This window comes from Lagenorhynchus albirostris, chromosome 16, assembly GCF_949774975.1.
Source record: "Lagenorhynchus albirostris chromosome 16, mLagAlb1.1, whole genome shotgun sequence".
Lineage (NCBI taxonomy): Eukaryota > Metazoa > Chordata > Mammalia > Artiodactyla > Delphinidae > Lagenorhynchus > Lagenorhynchus albirostris.
In genome coordinates, this window is record NC_083110.1 from 14,845,257 (window position 1) to 14,872,415 (window position 27,159).

The 27,159-nt window shown below is 35.7% G+C and overlaps 1 protein-coding gene across 13 annotated transcripts in view; it reads left to right on the forward strand.

Moving 5' to 3' along the window:
• The first annotated feature begins 711 nt into the window (after positions 1-711).
• CABCOCO1 (ciliary associated calcium binding coiled-coil 1) overlaps positions 712-27,159 on the forward strand; it is a 168,745-nt gene continuing 142,297 nt past the window's right edge. For all 13 annotated transcript variants that reach the window (XR_009536116.1, XR_009536122.1, XR_009536115.1 and 10 more), the window contains exons 1-3: positions 712-891; positions 11,027-11,130; positions 17,512-17,681. Coding sequence is in view for 5 of the 13 variants with exons in the window: in XM_060126472.1 (XP_059982455.1) it covers positions 730-891; positions 11,027-11,130; positions 17,512-17,681 (436 nt within the window). In the remaining 8 variants the exon portion in view is untranslated. The remainder of the gene's footprint in view (positions 892-11,026; positions 11,131-17,511; positions 17,682-27,159) is intronic.

Here is a 27,159-nt window from a genome sequence, read left to right on the forward strand (position 1 = left end):
AGCATTTAAATAATGTCTGATTTTTTGCAGTAAGCTTCCTGCATAGCAACTCCCACACAGGTTAATATAAGCAAAGCACATTTCATTATCAAAGAAGGTACTATCATCCAGAGAAGACTACTGATACTATTACTAAATGTATTGTTTTTCAATGTTTTTATTACGGAAAAATTCAAATATATATAAAGTAGAAATAATAGTATAATGACCACACCCCCTCCATGTGCCCAGTATTGATTCTTCCACTGTACCTCCACTCATTATCCATCTACCCCTCATGATTTTGCAGTAAATCGCTGGCATTTTACCATTTCATCATCACTAAATCTTTCAGCATGTTGCCTCTAGAAGATAAAGGCGGTTTTTCCTTGTAAACATGACAATAACCTCCTAACACTTTAAAATAACAATTCCTTAATATCAAATATCAATCAAGTGTCAATTCCAATAATATATCTCACTTTAATACTTATTGAGAACTTGCTATGTGTTCGCAGTGGTCACTTCCACGTACACTAGTTCGTTTAAATTGCCTTCTTTTTTTTTTCTTTTTTTTCTCTCTTACTAAAAGGAACGAGTCTGTCTCTACTCGGTGATTCAAGGCACCGCCGCGGGCCTTCCCGGCAGAGCGCCCCGCAGCGGCCGGACCCGGGTCTCCCGCTCCCAACGCCACCGGGTCCCAGCCCTCTCCCAGCTGGGGACGCGGTTCCGGACCGGAAGCCGCTGTGCATGGTGCTCACTTCCCCAGCCCAGCGACCCCGGCCCCGCCCCGGTTGCCCCGGCGACGAGGGGCCGTGCGGCGGCTGGATCATGGCGGCGTCTGTGGGGACGACTCCCGGGGGGACGACCCCCGCGGGGATGACTCCGGCGGGAACCACGCCCGAGTCGGAGGTACGCCGTCCCTGCCCGGTACCCGCGACCCCCGAGTGTCCGCCCCCTGCCCGCGGCCGAGGCTGGTCCCGGGGAGGCGCCTCCCGCCGGGGGTTGGGTGCGCGGACCCGAGTGTCGGAGGGTTTGGGAGCGGGTCCCGGGCGACGCGGGCTCCGGGGGAGTGAGAGGGGGTCCCGGAGCCACCGCCCCGCGCTCCCCGAGCCCTGCCGCTCGACGCGCCTCGTGCTCTCGAGTGTAAACTAGAAATCCTTCCGTTGGACGGTTCATTCGTTGCCCCAAAGGCCTCACAAGTACGCCCTTTTCCCCGGATTCTCAGCACTTGAAAGGGAATTCTGGCAATCTTGAATGGGCCCGACTCTTTTGGAAATTACTACTAATTCACTTCAGATGATCACAGTTCCTGTTGCTCAAAAGCTGTCGTGGAATAATTACTCTTCATTGGTAGTGGGTAGATTAATATTTGAAGGCCAGTGTTTCCCTTATTATTTTGCTGTTTCTCTAAATAATAAATACATAATAGGAGATGGGACAAAGGAGGAACGCCTGGAAAATCGACCTTCCGGTTATGGCTTAGTTGCTCATCAGCCCCTTGTTTTTAGGAAAAGTATTTAACGTCCTTGGGCCTCCAGTGGTTTCCTGTGTAAAATAAAGATTTTTCCTTAGGCCCCTCCAAACACCAGTTCTCAGTAATAAATGGGTTCTAGGTAACTTGAGTTACTCACAAGCTTCGTATCCTGAGATTTTAATTAAGAATATATGCCAGATATTACTAAAAAATGTTTAAACCTTCACATACTTGAGTCAGTCATGTTGTCCTAAGAAGTTTTTTCTTCTGTTTTTTTAAGACTCTGAAGGTGAATAATGTTATAATTAACATTGCTAGGCTCAACTTCCTTACTTGTGTAAATAACATTTTTTTTGTACCGAAGATATGTATTAGCTGCAGTTTTATAAATGAGGAAACGCAGAGCCAGTGAATTCAGTGCCTTGCCCAGAGATGTGCAAGTCATTCCCAAGCCATTCTTCCCAATACTGTGTGCAGACCACTAAAGCATGCGGATTCTCATATGAGCCTTTTGAAATTAGCATACATTAAAAATACCTTTTAATGTGATAAACTGGTTACTAACCCAGTTACTCCCTTGTGATCTCTAATGTAAGTAATATAGTTTCAAAAGCGGCACAGGAAATTTCCCAATTAAATTGTGTTATTTAAATATATACAAAAACTTACTTATGAGAATGTACAGTTGTCAGTGTACACCCACATATATAGTTTCCCATGTAGATAATGTCCTTTGTAAGAGAGACTGATAATTTGGGGTTAATGAGCCTGCACTTCGAAAAAAATACCCCATAATTTTTCTTTTATTAAAAGATGCGAAGAAGTGCCATGTTCCAGGAAAAAAATAATCACTTTTTATAATGGACGAGTCAAACGAATACATAGAGACGTTAGGTGATTATCTGCCATCTTAACCTTGTCAGTGGGCACTTTTGTAAACTTCTTGGAGAAGCAGGTATTCCCCATGACAATCAATAGTCTTTTAGTAACAAACCGAACAAATCAAGTTGGAATTTGGACTCACTTAACTGTGCTCATTTACTAAGATTAACACACTGCATGGTCAAAACTCCATTTTCCATTCTAATGAAAGCAGAGTTCCTGTAATTCATGGAGTAGACAGTTGATCCCTAGTGTTATGTCATTCATTAGAATAGGTCCTGCCTGCCACCCGTTTGTGCCCGCTATGGGTTTCAGGGGTTAGATAGAAAAGACAGCAAAAATCTCTCTCGGTGTGTCTGTTCCCAAGGCTACATCTTTTCAGTTAGGTACTGAAAGGTTCTTCTCAGGTCAGATTGTTTACTGAATTGATCCCCCAAGACCTAGTCCCTTATAGTGTTATTTCTTAATAATTCTTTATCCAAATTGACTTAGCCAGTGCACCATCCAGTCATCGGAGCCAAGCAGTAGTGAAATATTTCTTTTCTTGCCAAGTCTATTGGAAATAAAGCATAAGCTTCCAATAGTCTGAGGTTTCCCGTTTGTTGTTTGTTCTCAGTACCTAAAATAAAAACAGCAAATTATCCCAGTCGTATAGTAGGCACTCAGTAAAAATATAGCTTAACTAATTGAAATTATAGAGGGTCTGACATATGCCAGGAATGTAGTTATCATAGCTCAAAATCTGCTCTATAAGATACCTTGAACAAGCAGACATGAGATGCAGGTCCGGGAAAATATTTCTTATGTAATATTGCTTAAACTTTTTTTTGCCAACTTTCTGAATTCAACAATCCAGTTTCTTTAGTAACATGGGAGTAAATGCCTCCTTCTAAAAGGTAAGACTAAACATTTGGGAGATATGTATTTAAATGCACAAGACCAGAGAAATGATGACAGTCTGAAAATATTTCCTACGTATATATCTGTAACTGAAAGGAGTTTATAAATTCTCCTAAGTTAATTTATAAGTGAGTTTGTAAATGAATACTTAGAATTCAATCATCAGTCTTTTATCGATAGTTTGTTCATAAGCTGACTTTCTTAATATCTTCAAAAATACTATTTGGGACATGTAATCATTTAAGTATTATATGTAAAAGGACTATACTTCAACTCATATCAGAGACCTAAAAGAAAATGTAAATGATTATTTCCCAATTGCTTCTTTTGAATAATTTCCCTTAGTGTTAACAAATCCCCTAACAGATGACATTTATTCAATGCCTTTGGGACTTCCTCAGGACAAGGGGACACTTACATAATCCTGAGTGGAAAGATGATATCACCTGTGGTAAAAGCCTCAGTGTGTTTGGAGGAGGCCATAGACAATTCTCTCGACATTAGGCGGTCCCTACGGACCTTGAAAATAGCCCCCGCCCCGTCATTGGCAGGTTAGAGAGAAACACTTGGGGCTCAACTTGGGCACCAAGATGACCAGTTTCCTGCAGTTGCAATGTCATTCATGAGGTATTTATTGAAGCCATTTACAGCACATGGTGTAGATCAACCTGTGCAGGGCTATGGGAGATTGTCAAAAAGTTGCTCAAAATATTGTTGAAAAAACAGTGCTAATATTCCTTAAAATGTGAATATACAGTATCATTATTTATCAGACACTTAGAACCTCTGGAAATATTGGGCTTGGGCGTGGAGGTATTGACAAACATTTGGGTTTGTCTTTCATCTTACCATTAGTCTCTGGGTTTCCTATCTTATTCTTATTTCCTGCTTCTTCTCCCCACTCCATCCTCCCTTTCAGGTTGCACAAATCATCTTCAATTTTTTTCTAATATTTAAAGTTTTATTTTACTAAAGTTAGGTCTTTAACACAGCTAAAATTAATTTTTGATGGATGTACTGTATATTTGAAATGAGGATCTAATTTTGTTTTCTTCTAGACATGAACCATCAATTATGCCAGTTTCATTTACTATAAATAAGCCATACTCTCTTCCCATGGAGAATGGACTGACTGCCGCTATCACATTACATATGTACATGAATGGGCACAAGAATGGCTGAAGAGTCAGTGGAATAGAATAGAGAATCCAACATTTATATATGTATATGTATAAATTTATACATGTAGGTATATTTTTGAATTTCCATTCTCTATTTTTTTACACTGACTAGTTTGTCCATTCTTGTGTTACTGCCAAACTACTTTATATTTAACTTTAATGTCTGATTTGGAAAGGTCCCTCTCACTATTTTTCTTTTTCAAAATGTATGTATTCTTCCATAAGAACTTGAAAAAATGATTTCGATAGTTACAAAATGATACAGAATGATACAGTTGAGATTTGAGATTGTCATTGCATTATACTTATAATGTGGGAAGGATTTAATTATTTAAAATTTTATTTATTTTATTGTTGGCTACATTGGGTCTTCGTTGCTGTGTGCGGGCTTCTCATTGTGGTGGCTTCTCTTGTTGTGGAGCACCGGCTCTAGGTGCACGGGCTTCAGTAGTTGTGGCTCGCGGGCTCTAGAGCACAGGCTCAATAATTGTGGCGCACGGGCTTAGTTGCTCTGTGGCATGTGGGATCTTCCTGGACCAGGGCTCGAACCCGTGTTCCTTGCATTGGCAGGTGGATTCCTAACCCCTGCGCCACCAGGGAGGCATAATTTTTTTTAATTTGAAGGTTTCCAATAAATCTCTTTTATCAAATCTTGTTATTAAACTTTGATAAAGTTTATAATTTCTTTAGGTACTATACCTTTCTTATTATATTTTTAATCCAGTTTAATCAATTTTAATGCCATTTACATTTATAATTAGTTTCTAATACAGAGGAGAGCAGTTAGCCTTTGTATGTTTATGTTATATGTAACCATCTTAGAAGTTTCTTATTAGCTCAAACCATGTTAGGACAATGTCATGTTTCTTAGGTGTGCAGCCATGTAATCTTCAAGTAAAGATTTTTTAATGTCCTCATTTCTAATATTTAAGCCACATATTTCATTTTCTTATATTATTAGACCCACTATAGTGAGTTTAATTACAATAATGTTACTAGCCAGAATCCCTTTTTCGTTCCTGGTTTTCATAAGAATACATCAGTGTTTCTTCATTCAATATAATGTTTTGGCTATAATCTTTTTTATGTTTAGCTATTCTTTTTTTTTAATATTATTTTTATTTTTTGGCTGTGTCGGGTCTTAGTTGTGGGCACGGGATCTTTTGTTGTGGCACGCGGGCTTAGTTGCCCCGTGGCATGTGGGATCTTAGTTCCCCAACTAGAGATTGAACCAGCATCCCCTGCCTTGTAAAGAGGATTATTTTCTTTTTTTTTCTTTTTTTTTCTTTTTTTTTGCGGTATGCGGGCCTCTCACTGCTGTGGCCTCTCCCGTTGCGGATCACAGGCTCAGGACGCGCAGGCTCAGCGGCCATGGCTCACGGGCCCAGCCGCTCCGTGGCATGTGGGATCTTCCCGGACCCGGGCACAAACCCGTGTCCCCTGTATCGGCAGGCAGACTCTCAACCACTGCGCCACCAGGGAAGCCCTAAAGAGGATTCTTAACCACTGGACCACCAGGAAAGTCCCTAACTTTTCTTTTTTTAAATCATATTTTACTGAGAGTTTTGCTGCTGAATTCTTACAAATGCCTGTCTGTTATTTATTTTTATAATCATATTATTTTATCATTTAATTTGTCTTAAGTATATGAGACTTATTAATGATAATCTGTCCTTGCATTTCTGAAATTAACCTTATTTGCTCATAATGATAGCTTATTATTCTTTTAGTACAATGCTGGATTCAGTGTTCTAAGGTATTATTTTATCTAGAATTTTTGCATCTGAATTCATTAATGATTTTGACTTATAATTTCCTTTCTGTGCTAATTCAGGTTTTTGTGTATAGCCTGTGCTGGCTTCTAAAAAATGAATTATCTATGGTCTATAATTATTAGACTAACAATTTATGTGTTCTTGATTGTTCAGTAGAACTTCAAGTGTAAACTCTCTGGACATGGTGACCTTTTAAAAAGTAGACTTCCAGTTTAGTTCATGTTTGGTCAGGTCCATTTCTTCCCTTACCCTTGGTCAAATTTGATAACATATATATTCCTAGGAAATCACCCATTTCCTTGTAATTTTCAAATGTATTTCCATTTAATGTGGCATGTATTTATTTTTTCTTTAATCGCATTTGCCCAAGATTTGCCAGTTTTATTCATTATTTTAAAGAACTAGCTCTTGCTTTTATTTATCCTTCTTTCATCTACTTTTTGTCTTAAATTGGCTCCTTATGGTGTCCAGGACTATAGTGAGGTGAGTGAGGGGTGCCAAAAAATTCAGTAGTCAAGAGAAACTATATTTTAATGCAATATTTTAAAAACCAAAATTAATGCAAAAAATCCATAATAGATCTAAATTTTAAATAAAGACAGCATCACTATTACTGATTTTTCCTTTTTGCCTCAGGCTCCAACATGGCTCAACACAGCGCTGCTTCTTAGTTCATTTATTTTCAGGCTTGAAGAAAGCCTTTCAAAGTGTGGAAATTGTAGACCATTCTCTGTTCTCTAAGACTGTGAAACACCTCTTAGGCATCTGTGATATCTTTTTTTAGTGGACATTTATTAAGAGTCTTGTAAGACATACCACTGATGGATACAAAGGTGCCCCCAAAGGCTTAAATTCTAGAAGAAAGACATATGTACAAATGTGGAAAGTTGAGGTGACATTAGAGAAAAAAATTCAGAGAAGAAGTTATCTGAAAATATCAGGCTTACAATTTTAATGCTTCTGGAATAACAGCTAAAATCCAGCAGGTGGTGGAATAAAATGAGTTACAGTGCAGTTTAGCTTACGTATTTTCCTAGTCAGAGATGTAATTTTACAGAGAAAGTGATAATTACATATTTACATTTTTATTAACCTATTCATGAATTTTCCATTGTGTCTTTAATTTTTACAAATCAGAATGTATGTATCAAAAGATTAAAGATTTTTAACCACCTTATATCCTTTCTAGGTACATGGCAGTATATAAACAAACAAAAGAAAAGCTCTCGTTTAAAATAGGTCCAGGGATTCAATTTAAGACAAAAGAAAACAAAAAACCAGAGGCAAACCCTCCTACAAGATGATTATCTTAAGCTATCAAGTTTTAGTAAAAAATGAGGCACTAATATTAGGCACCTTAGCTAGAATTATTATTGTACAAAAGATTAAGATTATTGTATTCTCTTTCAGTGCTTGTGTGACCTATTTTCTCCTGTTCAGAAAATTTTCAAATCTAATACAATTGATCTGAATGTCTGTATAATGTACCTTTCATATATATCTTTATTCATTATGAATAATGATAGCAATCTTGTATGTAGTAAAACATATCAGAATGATTTTTTAACATGAATCCAAATTTACGTTCAAATGCCTTGCTGTAAGTCACAGAATTCATCAATATTCAAACCATCATGAGATCTCCAAATCCAGGTCCTGCTTTTTATCATGCTCCATCATCTAACAGTGTCATCACAGGATGGAGATGAATTCAGACAGTTGATAAACAACCTATGTTGACCTAACTAGGACCTGCAGAATTCTAAAAAGAAGTAAAAGATTGAATGACTGTCCCTGAGGAATTTACAATCTAATGGGATTAACAGTAGTAATAATTATACTTTACTGCTAATAATTAAAAAGAAATACATGTAACTAACAAATATTTAAACAAATATATAGCCATACATTATGGACTAAAATACTATTCTGTCTAAAAACTGAGTGCATTTAATTTGATTTACAGGTGTCTGAGTGCCTACTAGGTGCGAGGTATTATATTAGATACTCAAATATTTTTTCATACTAAATTTATAATCTAATAGTATGACCTACTTTAGGTTAATTTGCCAACTCTAAGATTATGAAAAGATAGCTAATAAAATAGCATATTTTATTTCTAAGTTGGATTTTTAAAAATAAAAATATAATAAGCTAATATTAAATTACAAACGTTAAACTGATTTTCATTACCAGTGAGTATTAGCTTTGGGATTTTTCTGTTCTTGAAATAAGGCAAGTTTGGGATGTGATCTTGTTAACTATAGCAAAATGTTTCCTACTCTTACTTATTGGAGTTTATTCACATGGAAAACTAAATAACTGTTGAATTAAAAACATTTGCCCGATCTCTCCCCCAAATCTCACAATCCTTTTTAAAATGTATTTATTTATTTATTTAAATTTTGTTGAAGTATAGTTGATTTACAATGTTGTGTTAATTCTGTACAGAAAAGTGACTCAGTTATACATATATATATTCTTTTTCATATTCTTTTCCATTATGGTTTGTCACAAGATATTGAATATAGTTCCCTGTGCTATACAATAGGACCTTGCTGTTTATCCATCCTGTGTATAATAGTTTGCCTCTACTAATCCCAAATTCCCAGTTCTTTTCTCCCTATCCCTCTTCCCCCTTGGCAACCACAAGTCTGTTCTGTATATCTGTGAGTCTCTTTTTGTTTCATAGATATGTTGATTTGTGTCATATTTTAGATTCCACATATAAGTGTTATCATATGGTATTTGTCTTTCTCTTTCTGACTTTACTTAGTATGATAATCTTTAGGTCTATCCATGTTGCTGCAAATGGTATTATTTCATTCTTTTTTATGGCTGAGTAATAGTCCAGCACACGCACGCACGCGCGCACACACACACACACACACACACACACACACCACATCTTCTTTATCCATTCATCTGTCAGTGGACATTAGGTTGTTTCTATGTCTTGGCTTTTGTGAATAGTGCTGCTGTGAACATAGGGGTGTATGTATCTCTTTGAATTATATTTTTTTCTGAGTATATGCCCAGGAGTGGTGTTGCTGGGTCATATGGCAACTCTGTTTTTAGTTTTTTGAGGGCCCTCCATACTGTTTTCCATAGTGGCTGCACCAATTTACATTCCCACCAACAGTGGAGGAGGGTTCCCTTTTCTCCACACCCTCTCCAGCACTTGTTATTTGTAGACTTTTTAATCATGGCCATTCTGGCTGGCGTAAATCTCACAATCCTTTATTTTCATGGAGCTACTGGTGTCTTATCTCTTTTTCAGTCTTCTTTTCCATCCCCCATTCACAGCTCTTCTCTTCACGCTCTAGCTTTGGGCAGTTTCATCCATTCTCATACTTGTAGTGACTCCTAAACCAACATCCGTAAACTTGACCTTTCTTGACTCTAGCATTTCTAATTAACCTCTAAACATTTCTTTCTTCTATGTATATTTCACCTAAAATTCAACCACTGAAACCAAATTCATCATCTTGCCTTCTTAAAACTAGCATCATCTTCCAAAACTCTTATTTGTGTTGGTGTGATAAGAGTGTCACATATGCTTTTACAGATTGTACTCTGAACAAAAGGACTCAGCTGAGGGTTGAGCAGGAGCTGAAACTACACTCTGTTCACAAGTGGTGCACTTGGGTGCAGGGCTGCATCAGCCTTAAGCCTTGAGTACTTCCTCCACCCAGAGAGGATGCCTTCGTCTAGTTCACACAAAGGTGGCATATGTGATGTTGGAGGCCCTGAGTATCAACACCTTTTTCTTCTAGTCACCTATTTCAGAAACTCAGACTCTCCATTCATTCTTCCCTCCTTTAGTCCCCCAAATGTAATATGTTGTATTTATCCCTTTCTGTTCTGCACACTGCTGGGAGCCCAGTGCAGCCCAATGCCTCATTCCTGAACTGTTCTAACAACCTTTTCATTTAACTCTTCCTTTTTGTCCTTCACCCTGCTACAGAGTACCCTTCATTAAAGCATAGTTTTGTCATTTCATTGCTCAAAAACTTCACGGTCCCTTATTGCCTGTAAAGAACAAACTCTTCAGCCTGTCATTCTTCAACCAGCCATGGTCTAAAATATGTATGGTGCCTTGTGCAGTATCTTGTGTATTGTAATCACTCAGTAAATCTTTATTAAATTATTTAAGATCTCCTGTGATATATTTCCAATGCCCACCTTCCACTTAGGTCCAACTAGTCCCCTGTGTGTGCCCTAGGCACCACTGTGAACTACTTTATATTTACAGAACCGGTACCCAACTGTCCTGTCTTTATCACCTTGGTGTTGCTGAGTCGCTTCACCTGGGACATTATCCATGCTCAGTCTCACAAAGGCTATTTCTCTCTGTAGACTTTCCTTGTCCTGTTGCTGTCCTTGTTGTCCCTTCCTTCCTTTAGACTGAATGACATCTTTATTATGGCTCACTTATTCTGTTTTCTTGTTTTAAAGTCACTTTTAGTTTGTCCCTTCTACAAGATGTTAAGCTTCTTGAGGATAACAAGTCTTTCTTACTTGTCTTTGCCTCCTCTTATGCCCCAAGTTCAATGAGGAATATATAGATATTCAAAAATGTTTGTTAATTGAAAACCATCACCTCACCCAGTTTTAAATATGCACAAAAGACAGATTGACTAACGATTCAGCTTTTCAGAAGAGAGGTACCATTACTTAAAGACAGAAAGGAAAAGAGATTATCTAGGAGACTGTTGTTTTTAAATTTTTTCCTGATAGCAGTGAGACAAAAGTAAGAACAAATTTTGATATCATTGGGATTAATATGTGAAACGTGATTGAAATAACTTATTCCACATTTTTTTTCGTAGAAAGATACTGAATTCCAGGAGCATGAAGGGATTCTGTGTCCAGATTTTCTTTCAGTTGCCCAGATCACCGAAATGCTAGCAGAGGATATAGATGGAGTTCAACAGTAAGTACTTCAATATTACAACCAAATATGGAACAGTTCTAGTTCTGCATCTATAAATGGTCATGATATGTTATTACACATTTTAAACCTATTTCCAAAATATTTGTTATTATATTTTGCACAGATATATATATCCGGACTGTGGAACACAAAAATTCTCAAACAACTGACTTGTTTCCACTGCTCAGCAGTCTTCTTTATGGGAGAAATGGATTTCAACCAACTTGCTAATCTTAACAGAGAACAGGGATTTATTGTTAAAAGCAGCCATTAGCATATACCATCTTCTTTTCTCTTTCATTTGTAAAACTGTCAGTATGCACAAGAACCTTTAGGTCTTCTGTCTCATCATGACAAGAGTAAGATGTATTTTCTGTAATATTAATAGTGAATACATTTTATAATTTTGGAAATCCTGAATATTAGCCATCCACCTGTGATTTTTATTGGATATGAAGCTATGCTAAGTATTCTAATCTCATACATTTTGCTTAAATATGTGAATATAACTGAATTTATAGGTATCAGTTCTAATATACGTACATCCTATTCTTAAGGCCATTGATTTCTACAGTAGATCATTTACTTAGAACTCTAATATATACTCAGATATATCCACCACACAAATTCTGAAAAGATGTTTTTAGTAATCATTCATTTTAAAAATTATCTCACTCTAATAATGGAAGCCTGATCGGTTATAATGTGTGGAGTGTGGGGACAATGTGATGATGTTCTGGACTGTAATGTTCCAGGGTAAGATTTCTGTGGTCCAGTCATCTAGATGTAAGCCGGGCATTGTCAACCATAATGGGCAAATGGAAAATGACTTTGTCAGTGGTTATCATTTGCAAATCTTACAAATATTATGGAATAGAGGTGATTTACTGCTGAGAAGGAAATATATGACAGATGTACTTGCTGGAAGAGAGATTTGAGAAGGGAAGGCATATTAAGAGCAGGCAAATGACACTGACAGGCCTTTTCCTGAAATGCTCTTCACCTCCACTGCCTTCAAATCCTGCTAGAAATCCTGGTGATCTGTGATTTGGTCATACTACTTACTATCTGCATTTCTAGAAGTATTACTCAATTAAAAATTTCACAGGTTTAAGAATTTTATGGTGATGTTACCATATTTATAGAAATGAATGCTCATTGGGAATTCTTATTTTTTAGTGTCAGAATTGATTAGAAAAATGCATTTATTGTATTAATATCACTGATTAAGCTTCAAGTAACTATTATCTTCGATTTCTAGGTAACCCCAAATGTTGGTTGAAATGTAAAAAATAGGTATTTAAAACTAGGCAGGGGGCTTCCCTGGTGGCGCAGTGTTTGAGAGTCTGCCTGTCGATGCAGGGGACACGGGTTCGTGCCCCGGTCTGGGAAGATCCCACATGCCGCGGAGCAGTTGGGCCCATGAGCCGTGGCCGCTGAGCCTGCGCGTCCGGAGCCTGTGCTCCACAATGGGAGAAGCCACAGCAGTGAGAGGCCCGCGTACCGCAAAAAAAAACAAAAACAAAAACAAACTAGGCAGATAGTAGATTAATACAATGTAAATGACATATATTTAATATAGTTTATAATTTATTTTTATTAAATAATAAATACAAGATGTTATATTAAATAAAATTTATTGCAAACAAACGCTTTTTAGACTTGTGTATTTCTCATCACATCTTAAGTTGTACTGTGTATGACCATCTTTTGTGACAATCTTTTTCTCTTTTTCAATTACTGGCTCTCTTTTTTGTTAAATATCTAAATTCTAAAAGTATTTTTAATCTGTAAGAGGTGAGGTCTAGAAGAAAGTAAATGATACAGAGGGTGATACAGAAGTTAGCTGCTGTATAGAAACAACCAGGTTTAACAGCAGGTTGACCTAAAAGGTCATTCTTTTAGGATGTGCCTATGACCATCTCATTAATAGAATTCATCTGAAGTAATCTCAAATTTTAGCGCATCGATTTTGGATAAATGACAACAGTTTTATGTCAGGAGCCATTTCTTTGAAAAGTAATTTTTTTGGGGTTTTTTACATGATTTTTGTAACAGTAATCCTGAATTATTTGTAGCCAGTCATTCATTTTCCATATAAAATAGCATTATTATAAATGGGGATTATACACCTTTCAAAATGACAGAAATATAATTGAGGTATCACGTCACCAAGTGGCAAAAGTATGCCAAAATCATACAGTCTAGGAAGTTATAAACCTACTAAAATAAATTATGGGACATTAGCACATTTCCCTACCTTTAAAAATTTTGTTGCATAAAAGCAACCAACCAAATGAAACATTAAAGTATCATTAAAATATATTTCTGGAATACACTTCAAGCAAAGTTAAATGTCTGGGTACATTTCTCAACATTTCCTAACTACTATCTGTGATTCATGTTTTAATGTAACCCTGATTTTATTTACAGATCCACCCAAATCCCTTTTGAAAAAAGGATAGGGACTAAATTGAAAATAACTATTTAAACACAGAAGTAAGGTGGAGAGATCTTTTAATAACCTCTCTATAATTGGTTTCCATGAGCTGTTCAGCTCTTGCCTTAAGGCTTATTTCTGCATGTCATCATATTTAAAAAATAAAAGGCACTCCAATTTCAAGAGCAGGCAAGAATAATGTAATATTTTTACTGAAATTCTTGGTGAGACAAAGTAGGTAGTTACATCACCTATCACTATAGCAAAACTTCCTAAATCACTATTAAGCATCTTTCTCTTTCCTTACATTCTCTCACGCTACATCTGTGGCCATTTCTCCCCTCTCCCCTTTTCCATCTCCCTTTATTCCCAGAGGAAAAGCTTACAGATTTACCAGTAAAATGCATGGAAACTTTGCATTCAAACCACAGCAGTGTCTTGCTCCTAATGCCTCCCTGCTTAGTTTCCTTTGGAGTGAAATAACTGAATGAAGAACAGAAATATTAAATATTTAGCCTGCAGTTCAGGTTGAAGGTTAAGATTCAAATGGTACTATGGAAAGTGATGGAGGGGACATTAGGGAAAGAGAGCGAAGGTGGAGGAAACTTAAAGAGACTTCACCATATTATTCTTAGGCAATTGTCTATTAGTATATAGTTAAACATTGAAAAAATAAAAACGTAAAGCAAAGAACACATGCCACTATTCAGGTCAGATATTTAATTAAAACAATAACATGCAGATGAAGAATACACTTAGAAGGAAGACTAACTTCTGTAAACAGAAGAAAATGTTAGGCAAAAGCTGATGATTAAAGAGGGCATTGATTTCATAAAACGAGATAAAAGAAGAGATTATAAAATATGTAAATTAAGAAGCTTTTAACACTAAGGCAAGAAACTAAGGTAAAGAATAAATCCAATATAGAACTTATCTTGCTGAAAATCAAGGCAGTAATGGAAAACAAATTTAAGAAAACATTCAAAATGCATATTAAAGCAATTGGAAGATGCTAGAATATACATCTAACTTAGTGTATAAGAAAAAAATACTTGAAACTTCATAAAATAAAAGTTTGATAGAAGATAAAATAAGAAAAGTTGCTGTTCAAAACTATGTATCAAACAAATATACTCTTATTGTAAATTGCCCCAAAAAAGCTTTGATTTAAATATTTTAATAGAATAAAACTTCATGTATTACCTCATCTCTGGGATAAAGAAAGTCACCTAGAGGAAAATTATCAGGCAGGCCTCAGACTTTTCCTTAGCAACATTAGGTAGCAGAAATCAGTAGAGTGAAAAGTAAGTAAATTTAGGGAGTCAAAAGAATATAATTCAGAACAAAATACTAATGGGGTTGTTTTAGTTAATCCATGTATTGGGTGAGGTAGTATTTTATTTTCTATGTGGATAGTCAATGCTGCCAGCATCATTTTTGAAGAATTCATACTTCCCTCACTGATTTGAAATACTACCTCTGTCATATACCAATTCCCATATATATTGGGTCTGTTTCTGGGCTTTCTGTTCCATTGGCCTATTTGTTGATTCCATTAAAATACCACAAGTTTTTATTACTATAGACATTTTCCTACTGACTTTTACTTAAGAATAAATGGTATTATACATTAAACATTGGAAAATAAATCTTGCTGACTGATATCCAGTGCAAATGGAAGATGCCTGACTAGTGAGGTAACCTTCTTCCCCAGATTGCCTCCCCATTCATTTCTGCATCTACCATTTGATTTGTGTGCTTGACAGAATGTATCAGTTGGGATGCATTTAATTGCATGTAACATAAAAAACTGATCATATTGACCTAAAAATAAAGTATACACACGTTTACACACACACACACACACACGTGTATGTAAAATATCACATAACGGGACATTCAGAGATAGATTGACTCCAGGGTTGGTTGACTCAAGTCCTCAATAGTATCAAGAAGTAAGGCTTAGTCTTAGGACTGATTTTTCTTATGGTTATAAAATAACTGCCAGCAGCAGCCAAAGCTACTTACTTAACTCTTCTGATTTTTGTTCCACAGAAGAAAATGACCCTTACCGTTAGTTATGAATTAACTAGAACAATTTAGGAGAGTGGTCACTGTAGATCAATAATTATTATAGAGAATGCCATATACTGAAAGGCATTATATGGCATTATGAGAAGGTAGATAAGAAGCATGACTGGCTGAAAAGACTCAGATCTCACTTTGGGTGTTGGGGTCTACGCAGATACTACTGTAAATGAAATGTATGTTAGAGAGTGAGTTAAACGCAACATCAGCTTTATTTATTCCCAGACTTGTTTAATCTTGCTGTATTCATTATTCTGATTGTGTAATTTATTTCAGTATTGTAAATAATAAGGACTCTTTTTTTGTAAATGGCAGTATAAAGTTGTCACACACACACACAAACACACATACACACATACAGACATTCCCTGAGAAATCACATATAAGCATCTAGGAAATACCAATTCCATTTCTACTAACAAGGAGATGCTGAAAGCACAGACCACAAACTGTGAGGATGCCCACCAGAAACACTGTAGATCAAGCAGAAGTGCAGGAGAAATTACAAGGAGGATGTACATAGTGGAAGATCTGAGAATAAGCTTAAAAATATACTTATTCTCCCAGGTGAGGAGAAAACCCTGAAGTGCCATTTCAAGAACCCTTGTTTGCAATAGCAAGACCAGAATACACAGTCTTAGAGCAGATACTTTCCATGTTTACAAGAAATAGATTGTTTATGTGATAGTGAAGAGAACCTATTCTACTTTTTCCCTTTTCCCCTAACCGGAAAAAGAATAAAAACTAGAATAATTGACAAAATTATATCATATAGAAAACATCTTGTAATATGGCCAGGTTTGAGCATTAAGCAAGGAGGTTACATACAAAGACACTGCAAGAAAAAAATTGAAGAATAGAAAAAAGAAATGGCAGGCAAAGAAAATACACCAGAAGAATATGGCCATGAACAAACAAAAAATGATCAAATATTTACCATGAGTTAAGAACACTTACGAAGCAATCACAAGAGCATAAGACAGATACAAAAATTCAAGGTAGAGATAAGGAAAGGTGATGAAACATTTTTTAAAGAAGTAGAAAAGGAGAGATCTTGCAGAGGTGAAAGTTATAAGCAGCCCAAGGGAGAATTAACACTGCTGAAAACACAAGAGACATAGAAGACAGTAACAAGAAAAGCATATAAAATGAAAAGGAAATTGACTTAAAATTTTTTTGAAGTTCAAAGAGAAAATTACAGTTATAGAAAAAAATGAGTAAAATATACATAATTGGAATTCTTTAAAAAAGAAAGCAGAATGAATGTTTAACAATCTAGTTCCAGACCATTGTCAGAAATAAAAGAAACTTGATTGTATACATGGAAAAACACATTGAATTTGAGGGAAAAGGAAAATGAAAAGTTACTATACTTCAAAGATAAAATGAAGAGAGAGGGGAGGAGAAAAAGATTTAGAAGAAGTAGAGAAAGAAGACCAATAAGAGTTGGTCTTTGATTTAAATATTTTAATAGAATAAAACTTCATGTATTACCTCATCTCTGGGATAAAGAAAGTCACCTAGAGGAAAATTATCAGGCAGGCCTCAGACTTTTCCTTAGCAACATTAGGTAGCAGAAATCAGTAGAGTGAAAAGTAAGTAAATTTAGGGAGTCAAAAGAATATAATTCAGAATAAAATACTAATGGGGTTGTATTAGAGAGCTCGCTCTCTCGTTCTCTCTCTGTTTCGAATGCCATTTTTGACTTCAGCTTTTGATATAACCATGGGTATTTTCAGATTATGAGCATTATAGAATTTTCATTCAAGAAAAATACCTGTTTTCAAAACTTAGAAAAGGAACTGTTCATTATTTAATCAATTTTAATATCTGGATTTTTCTTTTTGTTACAGGAAACTGGAAAAGTTTCTGAATTTCAGAAATCTTCAAACCTGTTTAAAGGAAGCCAGTCTACTAGATTATTATGTATCTGGATTTTTGTGGGCAAGAGGAATGGACTTTTCTATTATTCAGTATTCAAAATTTATGACTTTACTGGATATGTTACTTCATAATCTTAAAAGTGAGTACATTATTTTTTCTTTTTTTAAGAAACAAAAATTTAGTCCACTGTCTAAATTAATCTTCTGTCTAAATTAATGTTCTTCAGCAAAAGTTCCTAATTTTATTGTTTTTTAGCAAAAATATAGTTCATATCTTCATTAAGTTATAAAGCTTCAAATAATACTTAACAAGGCTAAAGTTCTCATAGTAATTAATTTGCCAAATACGTTACTTTCATTTTGAAATCTTATTAGTGCCATCCATCCCCAAAATGTCAAGTAGCTCAGATTTATCTAGATATTTTTTCATTTTTTGAGTTGTTTTCATCTCATCTTACCTGTAATTATTATTGGGGTATCTCAGGATTACTGTTAAGAGGAGGTACTTTGGTCAATATCAAAACCCCATGAAATAGACATTATTCACATACACTTATATTTTGTGACTTTTTTTCTTACATAAAATTGAAATGAGTTACTACAGGAAATTTGGAAATTCTTCCTTGGAGCAATTTAAAATGTGATGACTTTTGTTTGAGAATAAACAGAATTGCTACTTGGAAGGAGGAAAAGAAAGAAATCTATCGTTTATTTATTGCCGAGTCTGCACTAGGCAGTATGTTTAGTTCTAATCTTTAACATACATTATGGAATGCAGAGCAACTCCTGCAGGGGAGGTATTGTAATCACTATTTCAGAGTTGAGCAAGCAGTCCAGAGAACAAAGTTGCACAGCCGGGAAGTAGAAGAACTAGAACTTCAATCTTAGAGTATATAATCAAAAGACCTTGAGCACAATAAACGTAAAGGTGTTTCTGACTCAGTTGAAAGACATGCTTGTGTCTATGGGAGACAGCTTCCTTGCTTCCTTCCTCCCTCCCTCCTTCCTTCCCTCCCTTCCTCCCTTCCTCCCTTCCTTCCTTCCTTCCTTCCTTTCTTCCTTCCTCCTTCCTTCCTTCCTTTTTGTCTCTTCTTTTCTTTTTGGTTGTTTGCTTGTTTTTAGTTTCTTTTTTTTAAATTTGGGCAGGTAGAAGACCTTGTCACCCCTGAAGAATTGTCACCATCATCCTAGTAAAATTTATGCATGGCTTTTGGTCACAAAAAGCTTATTCTGTTCTATGTATCAGTTTCTAACTATATGGATGCAGGGGAAATATTAAGTGAGCTAGCAAAATTAGTAGAGAAGCCACTTCTGCTCCACGTGTTCTTCCTGCTCCTCATCACCCATAACAAGGGAAGAATTGGTAGTTCTTGTATGTGAGGAGAAGAAATCACTATTTTCCTTCTCTACAAATAGGAGAATTTCATCTTTGCTTTTACTTAGGTATGGGTGCCATGTTAAACATAAATAACAGTACCAATAGAAGAAAAAAATAATTATAATTGATAATGAAAAAAATTGTATGATATTAACTGACTGATTTCAAATTATCCTGCACATAAGAACATAGCATAAAACTAACACAAGGGCTTCCCTGGTGGCGCAGTGGTTGAGAGTCCGCCTGCCAATGCAGGGGACACAGGTTCGTGCCCCTGTCCGGGAAGATCCCACATGCCGCGGAACGGCTAGGCCCGTGAGCCATGGCCGCTGAGCCTGCGCATTCGGAGCCCGTGCTCTGCAATGGGAGAGGCCACAACAGTGAGAGGCCCACGTACCACAAAAAAAAAAAAAAAAAAAAAAACCACAAAAACTGAAGTCTCAGGTAGTTAGTCCTGAGAATTCAGTCTTTTCCAGTATTACAATTAAAAATACATATTTTATTAAGAGACCTGATAAATAATATAACATTGTTTCAGTTTCAGTTGTTGAACTACAACCTTCCAAAAAAGAATTCTTAGTATATCATCAAAAAGACAGATTTTGGCTGTTTTTTTCCTCATACACAAATATTTGTAGAATCTTTGAGTACTACATGTCTCGAAACATATTCTTTTAACACTGTTGCCGAAATTACTGGGCAGAGAACAATGTCAATATCAACTTGCATGGAAAATAATAATATTATTATTGCCAACAATAAGATGAAGTAGATATGGAGATTATACGGCAAAGACTTCAAAATAGCTATTATAAAAGAACTTAAATGAAAAGTTATGCATATTGTTGAAACAAATGTTAAAATATAAAGAATCATGAAAGAAATGGAAGGTATAAAGAAGAAACATTAAAATTTTAGAACCAAATTATACAGTGACCAAAATTTAAATCTTGCTGGATGCAATCAATAGCAGAATGGAGAAATCAGTGAACTTGAAGATAGAACAATAGAAATTATCCAATCTGCACAATACAGAGAAAAAAAGACTGGCAAGCAAATGAACAAAACCTCAGGGACCTGTGGGACAATGGAAGTTCTAATATACATATCATCAGAGTCCCAAAAGGAGAAAGACTACAGTGCTAAACAAACATTTGAAGAAGCAATGGATGAAAACTTCCCAAATTTAGCAAAAGACATAAGCCTATAAATTCACGATGCTGACTAGGCCACAAACAGGGTAAACCAAAAGAAAAACAGCATCAACTGACTGGATCTAATTGACATTCAGAGAACAGTACACCCCCAAACAATAGAATAGTCATTCTTTTCAAGTGTGTATGGAACATTCACCAAGGTAGACTGTATCCTGGGTCATAAAACAACCTTAAATTTAAAGTAATTGACTTACTTCACTCTGTATGACAGACTCTAGGTCCCTCCACCTCACTACAAATAACTCAATTTCATTTCTTTTTATGGCTGAGTAATACTCCATTGTATATATGTGCCACATCTTCTTTATCCATTCATCTGTTGATGGACACTTAAGTTGCTTCCATGTCCTGGCTATTGTAAATAGAGCTGCAATGAACATTTTGGTACATGACTCTTTTTCAATTATGGTTTTCTCAGGGTATATGCCCAGTAGTGGGATTGCTGGGTCATATGGTGGTTCTATTTTTAGTTTTTTAAGGAACCTCCATACTATTCTCCATAGTGGCTGTATCAATTTACATTCCCACCAACAGTGCAAGAGGGTTCCCTTTTCTCTACACCCTCTCCAGCATTTATTGTTTGTAGGTTTTTTGATGATGGCCATTCTGATTGGTGTGAGGTGATACATCACTGTAGTTTTGATTTGCATTTCTCTAATGATTAATGATGTTGAGCATTCTTTCATGTGTTTGTTGACAATCTGTACATCTTCTTTGGAGAAATGTCTATTTAGGTCTTCTGCCCATTTTTGGATTGGGTTGTTTGCTTTTTTGATATTGAGCTGCATGAGCTGCTTGTAAATTTTGGAGATTAATCCTTTGTCAGTTGCTTCATTTGCAAATATTTTCTCCCATTCTGAGTGTTGTCTCTTTGTCTTGTTTATGGTTTCCTTTGCTGTGCAAAAGCTTTTAAGTTTCATTATGTCCCATCTGTTTATTTTTGGTTTTATTTCCATTTCTCTAGAATGTGGGTCAAAAAGGATCTCGCTGTTATTTATGTCATAGAGTGTTCTGCCTATGTTTTCCTCTAAGAGTTTTATAGTGTCTGGCCTTACATTTAGGTCTTTAATCCATTTTGAGTTTATTTTTGTGTATGGTGTTAGGGAGTGTTCTAATTTCATTCTTTTACATGTACCTGTCCAGTTTTCCCAGCACCACTTATTGAAGAGGCTGTCTTTTCTCCACTGTATATTCTTGCCTCCTTTATCAGAGATAATGTGACCATATGTGTGTGGGTTTATCTCTGGGCTTTCTATCCTGTTTCATTTATCTCTATTTCTGTTTTTGTGCCAGTACCATGCTGTCTTGATTACTGTAGCTTTGTAGTATAGTCTGAAGTCAGGGAGCCTGATTCCTCCAGCTCCATTTTTCTTTCTCAAGATTGCTTTGGCTATTTGGGGTCTTCTGTGTTTCCATACAAACTGAAATTTTTTTGTTCTAGTTCTGTGAAAAAATGCCAGTGGTAGTTTGATAGGGATTGCATTGACTCTGTAGATTGCTTTGGGTAGTAGAGTCATTTTCACAATGTTTATTCTTCCAATCCAAGAACATGGTATCTCTCCATCTATTTGTATCATCTTTAATTTCTTTCATCAGTGTCTTATAATTTTCTGCATACAGGTCTTTTGTCTCCTTAGGTAGGAGTGAAGTAAGTCAGAAAGAGGAAAATAAATACTGTATGCTAACACATATATATATGGAATCTTATAAAAAAAAAATGTTCACGAAGAACCTAGGGGCAAGACGGGAATAAAGACACAGACCTACTAGAGAATGGACTTGAGGATACGGGGAGAGGGAAGGGTAAGCTGGGACAAAGTGAGAGAGTGACATGGACATATATACACTACCAAACGTAAAACAGATAGCTAGTGGGAAGCAGCCACATAGCACAGGGAGATCAGCTCGGTGCTTTGTGACCATCTAGAGGGGTGGGATAGGGAGGGTGGGAGGGAGGGAGATGCAAGAGGAAAGAGATATGGGGACATATGTATATGTATAACTGATTCACTTTGTTATAAAGCAGAAACTAACACACCATTGTAAAGCAGTTATAATACTCCAATAAAGATGTTTAAAAATAAGTAAATAAAATAAAGTAATTGAAATTATACAAATATATTTTCTGACCATAATGGAATTAAGCAAGAAATTAATAATAGAAATATGTCAGGAAAATCTCTGAACACTTGGATATTGAACAGCACAGTTCTTAACAGTCCATGAGTCAAAGAGAAAGTCTCAACAGATATTAGAAAAGATTTTTAAGTGAATGATAATAAAACATGAAAATTTGTGAGATGCAGTTGAGCCGATGATAAGAGGGAAGTTTCTATCAGTAAATGCTTATATTAGAAAAGAATGCAGTCTAAAATGAATAAGCTTAAACTTTAGGAAGCCAGAAAAAAAGAACATGGATCAAGCAGAAAAGAAAGAAATAACAAACAGAAATCAATGAAATTGAAAATGGAAAACCAATGGAGAAAAATCAATGAAACAAAAATCAGGATCTTTGAAACAACCAGTAAAGTTGGTAAACAAGAAGCAAAACTAAGAAAAAAGATAGAAGGCACAGGTTATCATTATCAGATATTAAAAAAGGGTATCACTAAAGATCCTGCAGACATTTACAGAATATTAAGAGAATGCTAATTATATACATACATTAGAAAACAAAAAGGAACTGACCAATTCTCAAAAACCACAAACTAACAAAACTCACCCAAGATGAAATAGACAACCTGATATTCCCATAATGATTTAAGAAATTGAGTTTGTTGCTAAAAACTTTTGGAAAAACTTCGTCAGTCCCAGATGTTTTCAATGGAAAATTCTATTAAACATTTAATGAAGAAATACCACCAATTATACATAACCTCTTCCAGAAATAGTGGAGGAAAGAACTCTTCCTAACTCATTTTATGAGGCTAAAATTATCTTCATACCAAAACCTGACAAAGAGAAAGAGAGAAGAAGGAGAGGTGAGGGAGAGGGAGAAGAAAGAGAAGGAAAAGAAAAAGTAGAGGAAAGGTGGCGTAGTAGGTATAGGAAAAGGAGAAGAAATTACAGAGCAATATCCCTAATGAACATAAAAAACATTCCCAACAAAATGTCATCAAAATGACTCAGGCAATTTATAAAAAGAATAATATGCATGACCAGTTGGGCTTTATCCCAGAAATTCAATGCTGGTTCAGTATTGAAAATCTGATCAATGTAAATAGTTGAAAGAAGAAAAAAACACATGATCATGTAAATACATGCAGAGAAAGCATTTGACTAAATACAACATCCATTCAGTATGTTTTTAAAGTCAGAAAATTAAGAAAAGAAGTGATATTTGTCAACCTCATAAAAGACATCTACAAAAAAGCCACCATCATACTTAGTGGTAGAAAGACCAGATTCTTTCCCCGTAAGATCAGGGTCAAGGTAAGAATGTCTTCTCTTACCACTCCTATTCAACATAAGAATAGGAGTCTTAGCAATAAGTGCAGTATGGTGAGAAAAAGAAATAAGACACATGCAGATTGGAAAGGAAGGAATCAAGCAGTCCATGTTCTTAGATGAAATGTTGCTCTATATACAAAATTACACAGAATCAAAACAATTCCTAGAACTAATGAGTTTAGCAAATTTGCAGGAATAAGGTCAAAACACGCAAGTCAGTTGTATTTCAGTATGCTAGCAATGTACATTGGTTACCAAAATTTTAACAGATAATATCATTTACAATAACTCAAAACATAATAGAAGTACTTGAGTATAAATCTAACAAAATGTACGCAATCTATATGCTAAAATGATGATAAAAGAAATAAAACCTAAACAAATGAAAAAACATACTGTGTCCTTGGATTAGAAGTCTCCACATGGTAAAGATGTCTTCTAGGGCTTCCCTGTTGGCGCAGTGGTTGAGAGTCTGCCTGCTGATTCAGGGGACACGGGTTCGTGCCCCGGTCCGGGAAGATCCCACATGCCATGGAGCGGCTGGGCCTGTGAGCCATGGATGCTGAGCCTGCGCATCCAGAGCCTGTGCTCCGCAACAGGAGAGGTCACAACAGTGAGAGGCCCGTGTACCGCAAAAAAAAAAAAAAAAGTCTTCTAAATTGATCTGTAGATTTAATGCAGTATCAATCCAAATCCCAGCAGGATTTTTTCTAGACATACTCGTTGATTTTTTAAATTTATATGGAAAGGCTAAGGACCTAAAACAAGCTAAAAATTTTTTGAAAAATAAGAGTAAAGCTGCATCCGTCTTACCACTCAATTTAAGAATTACTATAAAGTTACAGTAATGAAATCAGTGTGGAATTAGTGAAGCGATGAACACATAAATTGATGGAACAGAAGACAGAATTCAGAAATAGACTCACACAAAAATGGTCATCTGATTTTTTTTTATAAATATGCAAAAGCAATTCAGTGGAACCAGGTAGCCTTTTCAATAAATGTTGTTGGAACAACTGCTCATCTATTTTGAAAAAAATACACTTCAACCTGAACTTTCACTTGATACAATTAAATCTAAATGGCTCAGATATACATTTAAAATATAAAACTATAAATCTTTTAGAAGAAAACATAGGAGAAAATCTTCATGACCTTGGGTTATCAAGAAGTTGTTAGAAGTGAACCCCAAAACATGACCCATAAAAAAAATTGGATTTCATCAAATTATAAAATTTTGGTTTTATGAACGTCATTGTTAAAAGAATGAAAAGACAAACTACAGACAGGGAAAAAATATATTTGCAAATCACATGTCTGAAAAAGGACTTGTAGTTGTAATATATAAAGAACTCTCAAAACTCAACAATAAGAAAACAACCCTATTAAAAATGGACAAAGCCATGAAAACCCATAACTTATGTTTAACCATCAGACAAACCCAAATTGAGGAACGTTGTACAAAATATTTGACCAGTCCTTTTCAAACTGATAAGGTTATCAAAACCAAGAAAAGTCAGAGAAACTATCAATCTAGGGGAACCTTAGGAGACATGACTACCAAGTGTAATGTGGTATCCTGGATGTGATCCTGGAACAGAAAAAGGACACTTAGTAAAAATTAAGGAAATTGAATAAAATATGGGCTTTAGTTAATTGTAATATATAAAATTGGTTTATTAGTCGTAAATAAAGGTACCATGATAATGTTAGATGTTAAAAATAAGAGAAACTGTGTGGAGTGTGCAGGAATTCTCAATACTATTTTTGTAATTTTTCTATAAATATAAATCTTTTCCAAAATAAAGTTTATCTTATTTTAAAAATGGGCAAAGAATTTGAACAAACCCTTCACCAAAGAAGATATAAGGATAGCAAATAAACTCCTTAAAAGTTGTTCAACATCATTTGTCATTAGGGAAATATAAAATAAAACCACTATGACTAATATGTATAAAATAGATAACTAATAAGAAGCTTCTGTATAAAAAATAAAAAAAGAAAGATGTTCAAAGAAAAGAAAAACACCACTATGAAACCACTACACAACTATTAGAATGGCTAAACTAAAAAATACTGGCAATACCAAGTGCTGACAAAGACACAGAGCACCTAGAACTCTTATGCTTTGCTTGTGGAAATGCAAAGTGGCACAGCCACTCTGGACAATAGTTGGCAGCATCTTATAAAATTATATCCCATCCATCCCACTCCTAGGCATTACTCTAAAGAAAGAAAAGCATATGTTCACCCAAAAGCCTGTGCACGAATGTTGTCTAGCAGCTCTATTCGTAAGTGCTCAAAACTGAATGTCTATCAATAGATGAACAGGTAAACAAACTATGGTATATCCATACAATGGAGCACTACTCAGCAATAAAAGTGATTGAACCATGATACGACAATTTGGATCCGTCTCAGTAGCATCATACTGAGTTGAAGTCAGTCTCAAAAGATTGTATACTGTATCATTAGATTTATGGGAAATCCTCAACAGGACACAACTATAGCAGTGGAGAACAAATCAGTGTTTGCCAGAGGCTGGGGTGAGAAGCATACATAAAAGGATAGCATGAGGGAGTTTTTTGAGGTGATGTAACTGTTCTGTATCACAATTGTAGTGGTGGTTACATGATCTTTACAAGGGTTTAAGTTCATAGAACTGTACACCAAAAGGAAAAGTCAATTTCACTGTATAATTTTTAATATTTACGTATGAAAACAAAGATAAAAGATTTAGTGAAAGAAAATATATATGCTCTAACAAGAAATAGAAACTATGCAGAATAAACTTTTAAAAAAGTAATGTGCAAGCCCTGTATGAAGAAAACTTCAAAGAATTTTAAAGCCACAAAGGAAGTTTTTTGTTTTTTGTTTTTTGCGGTACGCGGGCCTCTCACAGTTGTGGCCTCTCCCATTGCAGAGCACAGGCTCCGGATGCGCAGGCTCAGCGGCCGTGGCTCACGGGCCCAGCCACTCCATGGCACGTGGGATCCTCCCGGACCGGGGCACGAACCTGCGTCCCCTGCATCAGCAGGCGGACTCTCAACCACTGCGCCACCAGGGAAGCCCGGAAGTTTTTAACATTTGGAAAAAACTTACAATGTTCTTTGAAAGACCTAACATCATAAAAATGCTAAATCTCACCAAGTTAATTTATAATATGAATATGCCAATAAAAATGTCAACAGTTTTTTGTTAATGTTTTAGCCTAGAGGTGGGTTACTAGGCAAGGTGATTATAACAAAAAAATGTGGAAAATAAAAAAATAGAAATAGCCAGAAAAACTGCCTTTTAAAAGTGTAACAAGCTTTAGCGTATCTTAGTAGTAGTAGTACTAGTAGTAGTGTTACAAAATCTCAAGTATTTGGACACAGTGGTGAATCACTAAATAGACCAAAGGAACACAACAGAAAGCTAAGCAGTTGACCCAGTCACTGGAATTCAGTATTTGGTAAAATGGCATTTCAAATCTGTGGTGAAAAGATAATTATTCAATAAATAATACTGGGACGACCGGGTATCCATCAAGAAAAAAATAAAATGAAATTGGATTCAAACCTGTCTTTGTTT